Source organism: Rhipicephalus microplus, unplaced genomic scaffold (assembly GCF_043290135.1).
Source record: "Rhipicephalus microplus isolate Deutch F79 unplaced genomic scaffold, USDA_Rmic scaffold_305, whole genome shotgun sequence".
NCBI classification, from domain to species: domain Eukaryota; kingdom Metazoa; phylum Arthropoda; class Arachnida; order Ixodida; family Ixodidae; genus Rhipicephalus; species Rhipicephalus microplus.
This window is the reverse complement of record NW_027464874.1, coordinates 102651-117992: the sequence shown is the minus strand read 5'-3', so window position 1 is coordinate 117992 and position 15342 is coordinate 102651. Positions and strand designations below refer to the sequence as shown.

The following is a 15342-nucleotide window of genomic DNA, read 5'->3' as shown; positions in this document are numbered from 1 at the left end:
TTACGCGTCGAAGTATGATGTTAGTTTCTTGTCGGGAAAATGCGATGCACTCTTCCGGGGCACTATTTAAAGCTCTCTTAGCTTCAGCGTCCACCTCTTCCTTGCCCATTATGCCACAATGAGCAGGTATCCATTGAAATGTTACATGATGTCCATTTTTTGTCGCAATGCCAAGGAGCTCTTCTATTTAAATCAATAAAGTATGATATGGACCTTGTGTCAAGAAGCCATCGATAGTTTGAAGATCGGCTTTGACATCGCACAGTATCGTCCATATATTAGTCGACCATTATTCGATGAGGTTGTGTTAGGTCCTTGGCCTCAGGCCAGCAGTACACATGTGGTTATACGAGCCGTCATCACTTTTATAGAAGCCACTGGACTGGATGCACGTCTGTAGAGTTACCTCGCCTAATAAGAACATATTATCTCTCTACCTTACCATCGTCATTCATCGCTCTTTCACTCCCCAGTCACCCTTCCTCAATGTAGAGTAGCAGACCAGAGCAAACTATAGCTCAGGCCGACCTCTCAACCTTTCTGTAAATAAATTTTCTCTAATTCTTGCTATTGGTATAAACGCAATCACCCGAGCATCCGGTGCAGGCAATGTGGTTTCGGCAAGGGCCTCGCTTCACTGAATGTACCATTGCTGCACTCACGGAGTCCTCCCAAGTGTGTGCTGGCAGTTGTTTACACGACCCTCTCACATGCCCGAGTTTCTGTATGAATTTCAATTGATACAAGTCTCCAAAGGAAGTGCCAATAGGTTTCTTGGCATCTTGTCAAGAAAGCAGCAATTCAATTTTCGGTGTTCCTTGCTGAATTGCCGCTACATTCACCTTCACCTAAATTTCGAGAAAATGTTGAAATTAAGCACCCATAGCAAGTGCTCTGTCTTCAGTGTTAAGTAGAACGTATTCACACACTTCCAATTAATAAAAAAAAGCCTGGGTGCCCACGACTAGTTATGACACTTGCCTCGTCTCCATGAGGGTTCAGGTCCTAACTACATCTCACCAAAAATATTTCTATGGTTTTATTTATTTATTCTCCTGACTATCGAATACCAACGCCGCCGAAAGGCTGCATAAGTTTGACTAAGGTAGCTTCGCTGTAAATTAGCTCTCATGTAAACTTCCTTTGTAATTACAAGCCAAAATGCAAAATACTTACTGCAACCTCGGAAATAGATTTTGCCATAGTGCATCGTACACAGCCGTTTATCTCCAAAATTACAAGACGTCAGACTCCCGCAGCGTGGTTTTACTGGGAGGAGAAGGCAAGAATACCATGAAAAGGCGTATAGTTATAAGTGTACCATGGTATTTCATGTGCTAAACAATGATTATATTATCTCTCTCTGCGACAGCATTGAAACTGCGAGCAATCATCGCACCCGATCATTGCAAAAGAAACACGGTAGGTCCGAAAACAAATATAATAATTCAGTACCTTTACTACAAGCTGCTGATAGCAAACATATACCTCTACAATGGCAGCTGTCCTTATTCTCCCCATAGGCTGCTTCTTCCCATAGTTCAAAGACACAGGACGCATGTCTCAGGCATAAGAAGTACTAAAACACGAAAGTATAAACACGAAATTCGGTAAAAATAAATACATAAACTCACTGGAGTGGTATACCAACTATTCCAGAAGAGGTATTCTTTATAATTCACTACAAACAAAATTAACGCACTTACTTGGAGATTTCAATGACAAAGAGTGGACAATCAGAACAGCAATTATCCATTGGTAAGCAATCATTCCTGCAAAGAAGAGGCATAGATAACTGCTTGACTGGGTACTTATATCATAACTGAAGACAATTTTAAGTACACGTTGATAACGTACAAATTGCATCTTCTGTTGGCAGGTTAATAAATCATGCCTCTAAACGTAGGGGCACTGTTCATCATTGCCTTTGTCTGGCAAAGGTGCCAGACAAATTTGTCTGGCACCTTTTGTTTTGCAAGAAAATTTGTCTGCAAGACCATTTGTCTTGCAAGAGGTGCAAATTTGTCTGGCAAAGACAAATTTCGAAATCTCCTCCAAAATAAAAACAAATATTAGGATTGCGTAAAACACGCACAAACCTCGCAATGTAAGCAGCCCTCAATAAACGGCGAATTACCTGCCACGCCCTAAACTTGTAATCGGTTTGCTAAGTTGTAGAATTCCTACTGTTGTTTGCTATGTGTTCTTTTATAGAACCGCACACTTTTTTATGCTTTCGTAGATGATTATGTGGATAGTGATAGTAATGATGAGTTACGGTGGAACCAATTTTACTGATTATGAAACGAAAAACATATCTTTGATTGTCTACGAAGCTCGGAGTCGACGTGGCACTTGATAGTGTGTTTTTCAGAGGAAATTTCAAGCGTGGCCGTAGCGATTTGCTAGAATAAATGAGTGGCACACAAAATGCGTGTACCAGATTCCAGCTAGAAACCATCCGTTCTTCTCACTTCGCACTCAATGACGGTGACTGGTCTAAGCGTACAACATTGCGAGCAATATAAAATATGTTAGTTCATAGCATATTCTGTAAAAACAAGCACGGAGCTAAAAACATCAAAAGGGTTATATGCATTGCAAATAAAAGTATTTTTTGTCTGAGAGCAGCAGCCTATATTTGTTTTCAGTTCAATTGTTCAGCTTCATCATACCAATTTTAAAGCTGAAGAACATATTCATGCAGAATAGCAGTCAGACTAACAAAGTTTTAAATTAGTGACATTTCTAAAATAGCCGAAACACTGTGTAGTTTTGAGAAAATACAAATTTACGGCGCCTAAATTCAACTGAAGTGGCGTTTAAGACGTGCGGCGATGGCGTAGTGGTTAGAGCATCCGCCTCGCATGCAAAAGGTCCGTGGTTCAAATCCCGGTGCCACGCAGTTTCCAACCGGATAAAACACTAACTCCGCGTGCTTATGGAACTGCATTAAGAGGCCTGGGGTGCGGCCTCACCGGTGACCACCACCGGGAATGCACTCCCTCACCAGAGAAGGATTGGCCACCCTGGTGCAGTATGTGGCCACTACCTCCCACATGCATACGTCAAATAACTCATGGCCCTCAGTCCCTAAGCAGCTGCAAAGCAATTGACCACGGCGGCGGTCAGATCTGCAACGCAGCAGAGGTGGTAAGAATAAGCACAGGACCGGGTTAACTGGCGGAACATGGGAGAAGCCTTTGTCCTGCAGTGGACGTAGTCATGCTGATGATGATGCCGTTTAAGAATATTACCACTTCTATGTTACTGCTAAATCAACAATATTCATCAGGAATACGACTAATGCTCACTCCGACACCCGCATACTGCAAGCGATTGTTATGAAGGAGATGGGGTTCTCGGAATCACGGACTTGAACCAAGACGCGTTACAAATCAGTGTAAGATACTTTGTCATAATATGTTTAACTGCTGTTTTAGAATGAATTAAACAGCCTTATTTTCATTTCTCACGCGCATGGAGCTTTGACGTTACTCAACTTTGAATATAAACATACTACTATGCTATGTACACTAAGCAGTTTCTTGTGTTATCACTTGAAATGCTCCGTTTAGCATAAGTACCACTGTCGGCGTCAGTGTAGTTGGTTGTGAGCAAACTTTTGGGGTACAAACAAATAAATAGTAAATATATTTAGTTTGAGTACGAATTGTATAGAGTTCTTCTGCATAATGACCAGTTGCTTTATTCCAGAGCCGTGCCATTGTTGCAGACTACTTCTTAAATTTTTCCTATACCAACAGTATGTAGCACCACGAGCTTAAAAAGAACTTTGACATTTTTTTTATATTGACCGATCCCAATAAGATATTAGGCATCTTTTTTTTGGGTACAGTGATGGACGGATGGTGAACCCTAATTTATAATACTGAGAGATGATTAGAGTAGCCAAACTAGACAAACATGCGTCAATCAGTTTAATTGAACTTTGTTTAGAAGACAAGTAATAAAAACAACTCATAAAAACACAACTGTGGTTGCAGCGCTTGGTACCGAATTTTATAAACATAAGAAACGTACACCTACGATAAAGCAATCAAGTCGGGTTAACGCCACATTTAGCTAAGTTCCATCCACTAAAGCTGATTTAGGTAGCTATATCCAAGGCTTCAACTCTCTCGAGCACAAGCGCATCGTATCTGCTTACCACTTCCGGTGTCGCTAATACTGGTGTTGCAGGTTGCATCATAACGCAGCTGTACACAACTGGTTATATGAAACATATGCGGATGTTCAACATATGTGTGTGCGTACATTGGGGGATATATTTAATGTCATCGCCTAACGTTTTGCTTAATTACATCGTTGCAATACAGTACCCCTCTTTCCGCATGATTCTTATGAGATTGATTCTGAAGGTATACGTGGGATATCTGCCCATTTTAGGGGCGAAGCTCCTTATAGCGGCACCCGTTCATCCCTCGTAGTCGTGGTAGTAGTCGTAGTGTGTAACCAGTCTTACATTTTGAACTCCAAGGTGGTGCTGGTGGGAGATTTCTTCTGTGCGTTGTTGAACAATAGAAAATTCGCAGCGTGCGCGTTCACTAAGAGCCGAATTCTCCTGTCTCTCATTCCCCCTAAGCAGCCATTGGCATGTACATTGAGCACTATCTGACAAGAAAGGGTTGCTACGTTATACTCGCTGGGCGTAACTTCCTAGATTTTAGAAAGGTTTAGCGAGCGTGATCCACAGTGCATATGAATACAGTGACCTAGTATATACCGTGAACTCGAGGTGGTTAAAGGTGGGAAGTAGGCACGAAGCGCAAGTCTTAAGAAAGTGTGCGTGTGCCTCCTCTCGTTCAGTACATGGAATGTCCGCTGGGTGGCGGTGCTTATATATCAGGAATATATGACGAAAAGATGGGAGATGGTGGTACTTGGAGTGTTGTATAGGTAGACGAACGGACACACACACAGATGCATGGACGGACTCATGGATGGTTGCACAGACGGATGAACGCATGGATGGATGCAGGAGCGGATGCATGGAATAACGCAGGGATGGACGCACAGATGAACGTGCGGACGCACGAACAGACACACGCACGGACGGGTGGATGGATGCACGGGCGGCCACACAGACGCACGCATGGACGGACGGAAGCAAGAACGAATGGACGGACGAATGCTTCGCCCCACTCTCCATCATTCACTCCGTGGATATGCGCCATTTTTTTTCCTTCTTCGCCTACCTATCTTCCTTTTCATCTCATATCTCTGTTTTGTGTTTCTGGTGTTCGTTTACTTCTATTTTTTTGTCACAATGTATATCATTCACTTTCTTTCTATGCAACGTTCTAGCCTCTCCCCTATTCCTCAGTTTTACGTCTCTCTCCTCACCCTCACTTCCCTTTTCCACCCCTTTTCTGTACTATACAAAACTATATATGTCCTGCTAGCATGCCTGTATAAACCAGTGGTTAGGACGCTAGCCTTGCAGACGTACTTGAAATATTGCGGAGGTACTCAAAATACGGAATAAGAAATCTGTGTGCCCATCTACAGTACTCTGTTCGACCTTTGTGCTCTGCAAAGAATAACTTTTTTTTTCGCTGTTTCGAAATCATTACTGATTTATTGAAGAAAAAAGTGTAAACAAGGGCTCGTTTTCTTTGTTAGACACATCGTTAATAAAAACCGGCAGACATTGATGTCAATAGCAGTATAGCAAGTGTTATCAGAACTGATTGTACAGTACGTGTAAAGAGGAAAGAGTGGAAGGAAAGATAAGTTGCCACCGGCAGGATCAAACCTGCAACCTTCGAATATTGCCTCCGATGCTCTTCCACTGAGCCGCGATGGTGGTTATGCCCTCGTCCACTTTACGTCTATATTTATTTATTTTTTCATTTTTGTAGTAATATTGCTACTAACAACACTTTTTACGCTTTTCTTGGCTTCACGTATATCTGATGATTCTCAAAAACTTTTTGTCTAACAAAGAAACCGAGCCCTTAAATTTACAGATCTTTTCTTTCTTCATAGCGAAGGTCTCGTTCTGGCAGGCTTGTTGCCTTTAGATTGTATAGGAGGAAATATTGGACAGCTACCAACTCGTGATGAGACCACGGGTTAAGTGACACCAACAAGCAAGAAGAGTATTCCACCCTCGCCGCAATGGCAACAGGTGGCACTGACGAACGCTCCCTCATTTAATGCACATATAAACCCCATTAAGTTGATGAGGAATAACCTCCACTGTAGCTCAGTGGAAGAGCATGGAGCACGAAATTAGAAGGTCGCAGGTTCAGATCCTGCCTGTGGTAATTTACCTTATCGTCTACTATTCTTCCTTCACATTTACTTTGGTATTTCTTATATTAACACCCCCTATACTTCTCATTGCCTTCTCGTCTGCTCGTTCTTATCAATACTCACATATGGGTAACACAGGATACGTTTCGGCCTGATGAACTTTAAGTGACGTATCCAAGGTGGGCATGCAAACTTTCAACTTTGAGTATGAAGGCTCTCGCCCATGACACTATAGTAACACAAGTAAATTAACATTTACACTGAGAGGTTAGACATAAAGAAGCGAAAAAAAGCAACATTGTCTGGAAAAGCTGGTTAGACTTTGGCGTTCTTTGCCAGCAATCTTGACTATTTGTGATAGGTATTCACACACGCTGCAGGTACGTCCTGTGTATACATAACCAGAATGAAAAAAAAACTGGGCACTTAAGTGCGTTAATACGAATTACGTTGTTTGTTGCCGGCGCGCACGAGAGAGGCAAAAATCTCTATACTCTTGTGGTTGTTGGAACAATTGTTCGGAGGTTTTTGCAAAAAAAATATTGAGGAAATGAAAGTTTAAAAATTCATGATGCTTAACTGATCACACAAAATGTGGTGGCCGCTGTGTTTCGGCTACTCAGCCATCTCCACTAAGAGTATCAGTATTGGGTTCCTAATTGTAAACATTTTGTTCTCCCCTACTTTTACGAAAGTAGTATATAATCTATAAAGACTCGAGGCCTTAGAAATAGGCGACAGCTGTAAGAATAATTTCAACGTGCTTACCACACCATTTTTCAAGTACTCCTTTTATTCGTTGATGAGTCAACTATATGAACACCAGGCAGTGAAGCGAAGATAAAACTAGTCTCCGAAAATAACAAAACGAGAAAGGTAAATGCAGGCACAACATAATAGACAAGTATGTGCTATTTCGACATACGAACGACAAGAAAATTATTACATATGAGGTGCCGAAACGTACATACTATTGATGTAAAAATGACGTTCCATTGACTAGAAAACCAATTGTCTGAAAAAAGAAAGTAAAACGATCAGTTAACTGAGGGCTGCTTTCAAAAGAAAGCTGCTAAAAAAGAATGAGTCTGCAGAAGCTTCTATTAGGGTTTTGCACTTCACAACTTTAGGCAATGCACAGAAGAAGGAAAGCTGACTACGCGTGGCGACTTTGAAAAATTAATACACACGCCATTCGGAGTCACCGCCTTTCTTTGTTATCCTGTTAAGGTATTCAGTCGCTTGTCTTCTATCCTTCATCTTAACAGTATGTGACACCAACCACCTCCTCAGCATGTACTACCGTAATCTCCTCCGCATATTATACGGGGATTTGCTTGAAACAATGAGCATGATGGTGCTGCGTCAGTACAGAGTACGCACGAGAATAGCGACTTCGAAGCATTTCCATTGCTTATTTCTGATTGCCAGCAGCTAATAAATATAAGTGTTGGGGCTTAAAGCCCCAAATCCAAGAGAGGATTGTAAGAGATAATTTTGATCACCTGGGGTTCTTGAACGCTCACCAAAATATACATACGTAGACCTCAAGCATTTCTTAGTCCATCGAAAAGTGGCCGCCACGGTCTGAATTCCAACCAGTGGCCTGCGGGGAGGCAGTCGAGCACAATAAACATTGTACCACCATGAGGGGTGATTGACTACCCCACTGGCACGCGTTACAAAAAAACGGGATTTTACTACCAAATACCTGTTTGTATACCTGAAGTGCAGACGAAAGCCAGAAGGTTATAATTTCTCACGAGATTATTGCAGTGGGTGGCACTTAGTTGTAACTGTTGCACACTGATATAAAAAATTTTTATTCATGATGTAGCCGTCTGAAAGCAGAGCTTCGACGACGTCGACCGTACAAGAAAGCGCTGTGTCTGCCAATATTGAAAAATGAAGCGATGCAAAACGAGAAAGGTGACATCTCGAGCAGTAGCACACAGAGAAGCGGCAGTTTTGACATAGCGTTTCAGGTGGTCGAACAACTATTATCAACTGATTGCCATCTGGTGTCATGAGGAAGAGACCACATAGGCCAACGTGGACGCGATGAAATCACTTGGCAGGGTGTGTAAGTCGTGGCAATACGCCAGTCGAACGTATATGAGTTTTTTTGCGTTTTCTGCAGTCAGGACAGTACTGCACGAGTTTATACACAAAATTGTGCATGCCGCATTCTCAAGGGGGATGGCCAAGGCGGTTGTGGCCATAAATAATATCAAGAAGAAATGGACATGGGCTGGACACAAAGTCTGTAGGCAAAATAACCGCTTGTACTTGAGGGTAACTGATTAAAGTCCCCCAGAAGACAAGAAGTTAGGTGAGCAGATGAGATTGGAACACTAGCGGGTATCAAGTGGCAGCAGCAAGCACAGGACGAAATTGACTGGCGGAACATGAGAGACTTTATTGCCCTGCGGTAGGCGTAATTAGGCTGATGATGATAAATGCTAATAGTCATAAAGGACGTCTGCTAGCGACGAACAGTAGACGCCATCCACGTGGCCGAGACATTCGCTGGCAAGCAGTGTGACAAAAGTAAACAGTGGATTGAAGACCTGATTTATTATTGCGCTGCGCAGCAATATATAGTAAGCAGCAAGCACAGGACCAAGTTGACTGGCGAAACATGAGAGAAGCCTTTCTTCTGCAGTGGGCGTAGTCAGGATAAGAATGATGATGATGATGAATATTTTAATGATGATGATATGGATGTTATTTTGTGGCCGGCGTTAAGTTTGACTTTTGGAAGGGCACCTCTTTAAAATGGCTAATCGTAGCTCTATATACCATGGCGAAAAAATTTCAGGGTGGGGTGCACGTGCCCGGTGTGCCCCCCCCCCATGACTACGAGCCTGGTTGGAGTGTCCGGGAAGGTGACGTATAGGTAGAGTGCGATTGCTGAGGAGGAGCTGGTGAGCGCTGCGGCTGGAAGTCAGGCTGATTATCAGGTGCGTAACGTGGCAAAGAGTCAGCAACGTATCGAGCAGCGTGACTTGTTGGGCGAGTTGGTTCATTCCTAACGAGCTTATGGCACTTGTCCTTTTTTCGTAATTTTTTCGCGCCATAAGCTCTTTAAGGGTGTGAGGGCCGTCTTTGCGTCGTGTGAGATGGTTGCATAAACCTACGCATGGCCTGCGCATACGTAAAGGGCGTGGTCACAGGCTGCGCGGTTTAGGGATAGATGAAGTGGCCATAGGCTGCACTCCACGATCATAATTAACATAGGTGGCTGGAGGTCGGCTCGTGGTGCACAATGGGAACTGTGTGGGAGACTTCCTTAAAAAGGGCAGTGTGGAGCATGGTGGGCAGATGGATGGTGGACTCTTGAGAGAAGGGCATTAAAGAAAGTTGGCGGCAACTTCAAAGACGAAGTCTCAGACCACCTGAAGCAATGTGGACTGGTCAGATGGCTCAAGATAGCTAAAAAACTCGCTGCTTTGCGCTGGTTGCCGGGTCGAGGCAGGTTGACCCTTTATCTCATTATAGCTTTGACACAGGCTGACGACTTCCGAAACTGTTATGAATTTCAAGGCATGGGCACGTGAAATGCTCCGTAATCCATCCCTTTGAGAATTAGCTTAATCTTGTCATCTTTGCCCATGGTGTCGTTGGTACACCTACAAAGGTCTACAACGTCCTCCAACAGCTCATTAAGCTTTCTCCAGTTTGCTTCTGGCAAATGCGCAAGCACTGCCCTTCGCGCTGCTGGTGAACAGCTGGTCGACCGAATAATTCAGAGTACGGTGTCCTTAAAGTTGACCGTGTGAGCATGCCCAGTTTATGGATGTGCCATAATAGACGCTGCCAGGCCTAGCCTCTCGGTGTCATAGCATATATTATGTGTTCTCACCAGTTCGCAAAGGTCCAGCCAGTCGTTCATCCTAAGCTCATCTACAGCGCTGAAGATCGTTGGGCCCCTTAGTTGAGGAATCTCGTTGTAGGTGATGAATTGAGGCGAATACAACTGAGGGTATGTGTTGTCGGTTATGGTGAATAGAAGCGTCGGACTTCGCAACTCCAGTGTGTAACGACGATGTATAGAACCCTCCATCAATTGTGAAGAGGTTTATTGGAGGTCCGAAGATGTTATAGTAACCAGCGACGGTGCAGCGAGTGAAACCGTCCAGCGAGAGAGGGCAACGGTGAGCGAATGAGCCATGTGAGTCGAGCGTTGGTGAAACTGCTGAATAGAGGCGCATATAGTTCACGCTTCTAAAGTTCTCGTATCAAGAGTGCGCAACATGCATTGGTCGAGTTGTCATAAAGTGGCTAAGCATATCTTTAACTTGTTGCGGCTGTTTTCTATAGTACTCTATAAGTAATCGCACCAATTGAAGAACGAGTGGAAATTCAAAAATTTCTTTGGCAGTATACGTTATTTATACAGTCTGTGCTGTAGCAGTATAGGTTGGTTTTGGGGCTTAGGTGTTGTTTTATGGTTTTGATAATGTTCGTCTAATATGCAGCAACTACAATGAGAAATCGATAAATAGTGCAGTCGCAAACATTTCTGTTAAATGATTTACTCGCATATCACGCTACTACCCAGAATTTTAAGATTTTAGCACGACATTTCTTCTGCTGTGTAGTCACCGTAATTTGATATTAGGTGACAGCGGCCGTTATTTAGCCATCAGTAGCTGTCTATAACTATATGTATCCCCTACTCTACTACCCTGGGTAAAATAAGTCATAATTTAGCAAACAATACAGAAATACATAGCGTTGTTAGGTGCTATCAAAAAATTTCTAGTTGTCATCAGTCCATACTAAAGGACACTTACCAGTGGCATACTCTTTCCATACCATACGAGTAATTATAGTTGGCCAGATGCATGGTGGAATGTAGGTGAACGTGTATGACGAGAACACTTTTTACAGTATATGTTTCTAACAGCTTAGGCTTGTAGAAAATTGTTCCTCGTCTGAGGAACCTAAAAACTGTCACCGTAAACGACTATGTGTCCCGGTTATTGATAAATCACTTAATTTACCACTTAATCTCTCAAAATAAAGAAGGTCACAGTTAGCCTGCCAACGACTGGCTGCTGAGTGATGGCGGCCGGCAAGAGAAGGCAAGCGGATGAAGGGAAGACAGAAAGTCAGGTGGGCAGAGGAGATTAGGAAGTTTGTGGGTATGAAGTAGCAGCAGCAAGCACAGAACCGAGTTGACTGGCGGAACATGGCAAAGGCCTTTGACCTGCAGTGAGCGCAGCCAGCATGATGGTGATGGTGATGACGACGATGACGACGATGACGACGACACTAAGACATGCTTACGCACATGTGCGGTTACTTGTGTTAGCTTACTTTTTGCACCAACTCAGAAATATAGTTACTTCTCGCGGCAACTACATAGTTCACAACTGAAGTTTTTTTTTTGCAAAACGTTTGTCTCCACGTTTTTTTTTTAAATAAGTATTACCCTCTGTTGAAACATGACTTACGTGTCACGTTACGTACGGCAGCGCGCACAGTTCTCTGACTGAATAGCCATTCATTGTTCACGAAAATGAACATACATCGGTAGGAGAAATATTCACACGACGTCCAGTAGAAGCAGTGGATGAGACCCTAAGCGTAACGCTGAATGAAAGGTGAAACTCCGAATTAAGGCTTTGACATCATGATGCTGTTTTCTGGCAAGAGTGGTGAGTAAAAGGAAGAGAACGGGTACAGTAGTGAGTGCTGAGCTCTGTGTGGTTTACATGTCTCTCTTTATACTTGCGAGTCGGTCCCAAAACCACCAGTGGCGGTGCACCCACCGGTATTTCCACCTACGAAGCGCGAATGCACGGCCTCAGAGATGGCGCACCAGCGAGTTTCTTTCCGGCCGTCCCAGATGAACGGAGAGAGAATATTTCAGAGGCGAGTGTAACTCATTCCTCCTCCGCACAGTGACGCTTGCGGCTGAGGGTTGCCTCACTGTTGGCACAACTTGCATGAAGACAGAAAAAATTGTTTTGCGTTTTTATATACCCTTCCATGATTTTGAATTGTGAAGTCAAGGTGTAAGAGATGCAAAGTGCATGCTAGGGCCTGTTTATGCTCTAATGCACATTTTGTTTTGCTGTAGATATATGTCTCCTATATCAAATACTTAGAAGTGCGGTACCTCAGCGAAAAATTCGAATGAGCTCAAAACGCACTATACCTCGAATTTTGTGGGCTGCATTATATGGGGGTGCTGGCGAAGGACAACAAAAAAGATTATCATTATTAGGTTAGGCGCAATGACATCCAAGGCTCGAGCTCGCACTTCTGCTGAAGAAGGCTTAGTCGTATCTGGGCCTAACTGAAGGTGTTTATCTCTTGGCCTCTGTGTTCTCCATGAATGTGACACGAGCATTCACGTCTCTATAACAAAACACCGCTATATCAAAAACGACTGATGAGTGACGACCCCCCCGATTGAAAGGGCAGAGGAAGTTGGAACATACGAATACACATGTGTCTGACACACGTTGAAAGGCCGCACTTCTGTGCACTCGATGGTGTCTTGTTTATTAAACCGGCGCCTCTGAGTAAGTATAATACTCAGCCCGTATCCTAGAGCGCAAGACCGTCGAGGGACTGAACACCGTAACAATAGATTGGCAGGATTGAATCGCACTCACGCTGAAAGTGCTATCCAATAATATCTCATCGCTGATCGAGGTCATGGAATATATGAAAAGCAGCAACTAAATTGTCCCTAACCTAACAAAAATTCAAAACAACTTCTGACAGTTGTAGTCAACTCAATGCTTGTGAATATCAGCGTTATAAAAACTACATTTATAGCGTTATACAAAACTACATATACAGCGTTACACAAAACTACAAAACTACACCCAAAAACCAGGACGTGGTTATGAAAGACGTCATAGTGAAGGGCCCCCACAAACTTGGACAATATAGTGTTATTTAGCATGAACTGCGATCGCACGGGGCTCTATAATTTCGCCTTCATCGTAATGCGACCACCACAGCCAAGCTTTAGGTTCTCAGCCGAGTACCGTATTGCCATTGTACCAACTTGTACCAACAAGATGGACTAATATTATTGAAATCTAACGGACAGGTATGACAAAGAAAGCATAGGTGTTGGTATCCTTACTAATTGTAATGAAAATGAGAATAAACAAAGTATACTAAAAGATACTTGCCACCACAGGACCTGAACATCATCATCATCATCAGCCTGACTACGTCCACTGCACGACAAATGCCTCTCCCATGTTCCGCCAGTTAACTCGGTCCTGTGCTTGCTGCTGCCAATTTATACCCGCAAACTTCTTTGTCTCATCTGCCCACCTAACCTTCAGTCTCCCCCTAAGCCGCTTGCCTTCTCTGAGACCCCTGTTAGTTACCCTTAATGACCAGCTGTTATCCTGTCTTCGCGCTACATGCCCGGTCCATGTCCATTTCCTGTTCTTGATTTCACCTAAGATATCCTTAACCACCATTCGTTACCTCATCCACTCTGCTCTCTTCTTGTCTCGTAAGGTTACTTCTACCATTTTTCTTTTCATTGCTCGCTGCGTCATCAACTTAAGCTTAACCCTCTTTGTAAGTGTCCAGGTTCCTGCTCCATAGCTAAGTACCGCCAGATACAGCTGTTATATACATTCCTCTTTAGGGATAGTGGCAATCTACCTGTCATGATTTGAGAGTGCTTGCCAAATGGGCTCTACCCCATCCTTATTCTTCTAGTTACTTCAATCTCGTGGTTCAGCTCTACACTTATTACCTGCCTTAAATACACATAGTCTTTTACAACTTGAAGTGGACTATTACCTATCTCGAAGCGACGCTCTCTTCCGAGGTTGTTGTACATTACTTTTGTTTTCTGCAGATTAATTTTAAAACACACCTTTCGGCTCTCATTGTCTTATTCCGTAATCTTGAGTGTCAATTGGTCCCCTGAGTTACTCAGCAATGCAATGTCATCGGCGAAGCGCAGGTTACTAAGGTACTCCCCGTTAGCACTTATCCCTAACTGATCCCATTCTGAAAACCTCCTGCAAGCACCAGGTAAATAGCAATGGAGAGATTGTGTCCCCCTGCTTTACACCCTTCTTCATTGGTATTCTGTTAATTTCATTATGAAGCACTATTGTAGCAGTTGATCCCCTCTAGAATTCTTCCAGGATGTTTATATATGCTTCATCGACGCCCTGACTCCACAGTGTCTGCATGACTGCTGATATTTCTACTGAATCAAACGCCTTCTCGTAATCTTCAAAGGCTATGTATAGTGGTTGAATATATTCTCAGCATTTCTCTATAACCTGATTGATAGTATGTATGTGGCCAATTGTTGAGTAGCTTGTTCGAAATCCTGCTTGTTCGTTTGGTTAATTGAACTCAAAGATTTTCTTAACTCTGTTAGCAATTACCTTTGTAAATCGCTCGTATACTACGGAGAGCAAGCTGATGGGCCTGTAATCCTTCAAGTTCTTGTCATCTCCTTTCTTATGTACTAGGATGATGTTGGTATTTTTACAAGACTCTGGTACTCTTTCCGTCAGGAGACACCTCGTAAACAGTGTGGCTAGTTTTTCTAACACAATCTGTCCTCCATCTTTGAGCAGATCTGATGTTACCTGATCTTCACCAGCAGCTTTGAACCTTTGCATGCTGTCCAAGGCTTTTTTTATTTCTTCTATCATTACTAGTGGTGTCATCTAGGTTACTCCTAGTTGTGATAGTATTAAGGTCGTGGTTGTCCCGGCTACTGTACAGATTTCTGTAAAACTCATCTGCTATTTTAACTATCCTTTCCATAATGGTAGTTATTTTGCCTTCTTTGTCCCTTAGTGCATACATCCGATTGTTGCCTATCCCGAGTTTCCTCTTCACTGCTTTGACGCTTCCTACGTTTTTCAAAGCGTGTTCAATTCTCTCCTTGGTATACCTTCTTACATCGCATACCTTTCGCCTATTAATCAACTTCGAAAGCTCTGCGAGTTCTATTTTGTCTGTTGTACTTGAGACTTTTTTTCATTTGACGTTTTTTAATAAGATTCTTTGTTTCTTGGGAAAGCTTGCCAGTGTCCTGTC

General features: G+C 43.1%; 1 protein-coding gene across 2 annotated transcripts in view; it reads right to left on the bottom strand.

The window, feature by feature from the left end:
- LOC142793523 (uncharacterized) overlaps nt 1-15342 on the bottom strand; it is a 53309-nt gene that overhangs the window by 11939 nt on the left and 26028 nt on the right. For both annotated transcript variants that reach the window (XM_075885784.1, XM_075885783.1), the window contains exons 5-6: nt 1707-1772; nt 1177-1269 (exon numbers count right to left, since the gene is read on the bottom strand). In XM_075885784.1, the coding sequence (XP_075741899.1) occupies nt 1177-1269; nt 1707-1772 (159 nt within the window). The remainder of the gene's footprint in view (nt 1-1176; nt 1270-1706; nt 1773-15342) is intronic.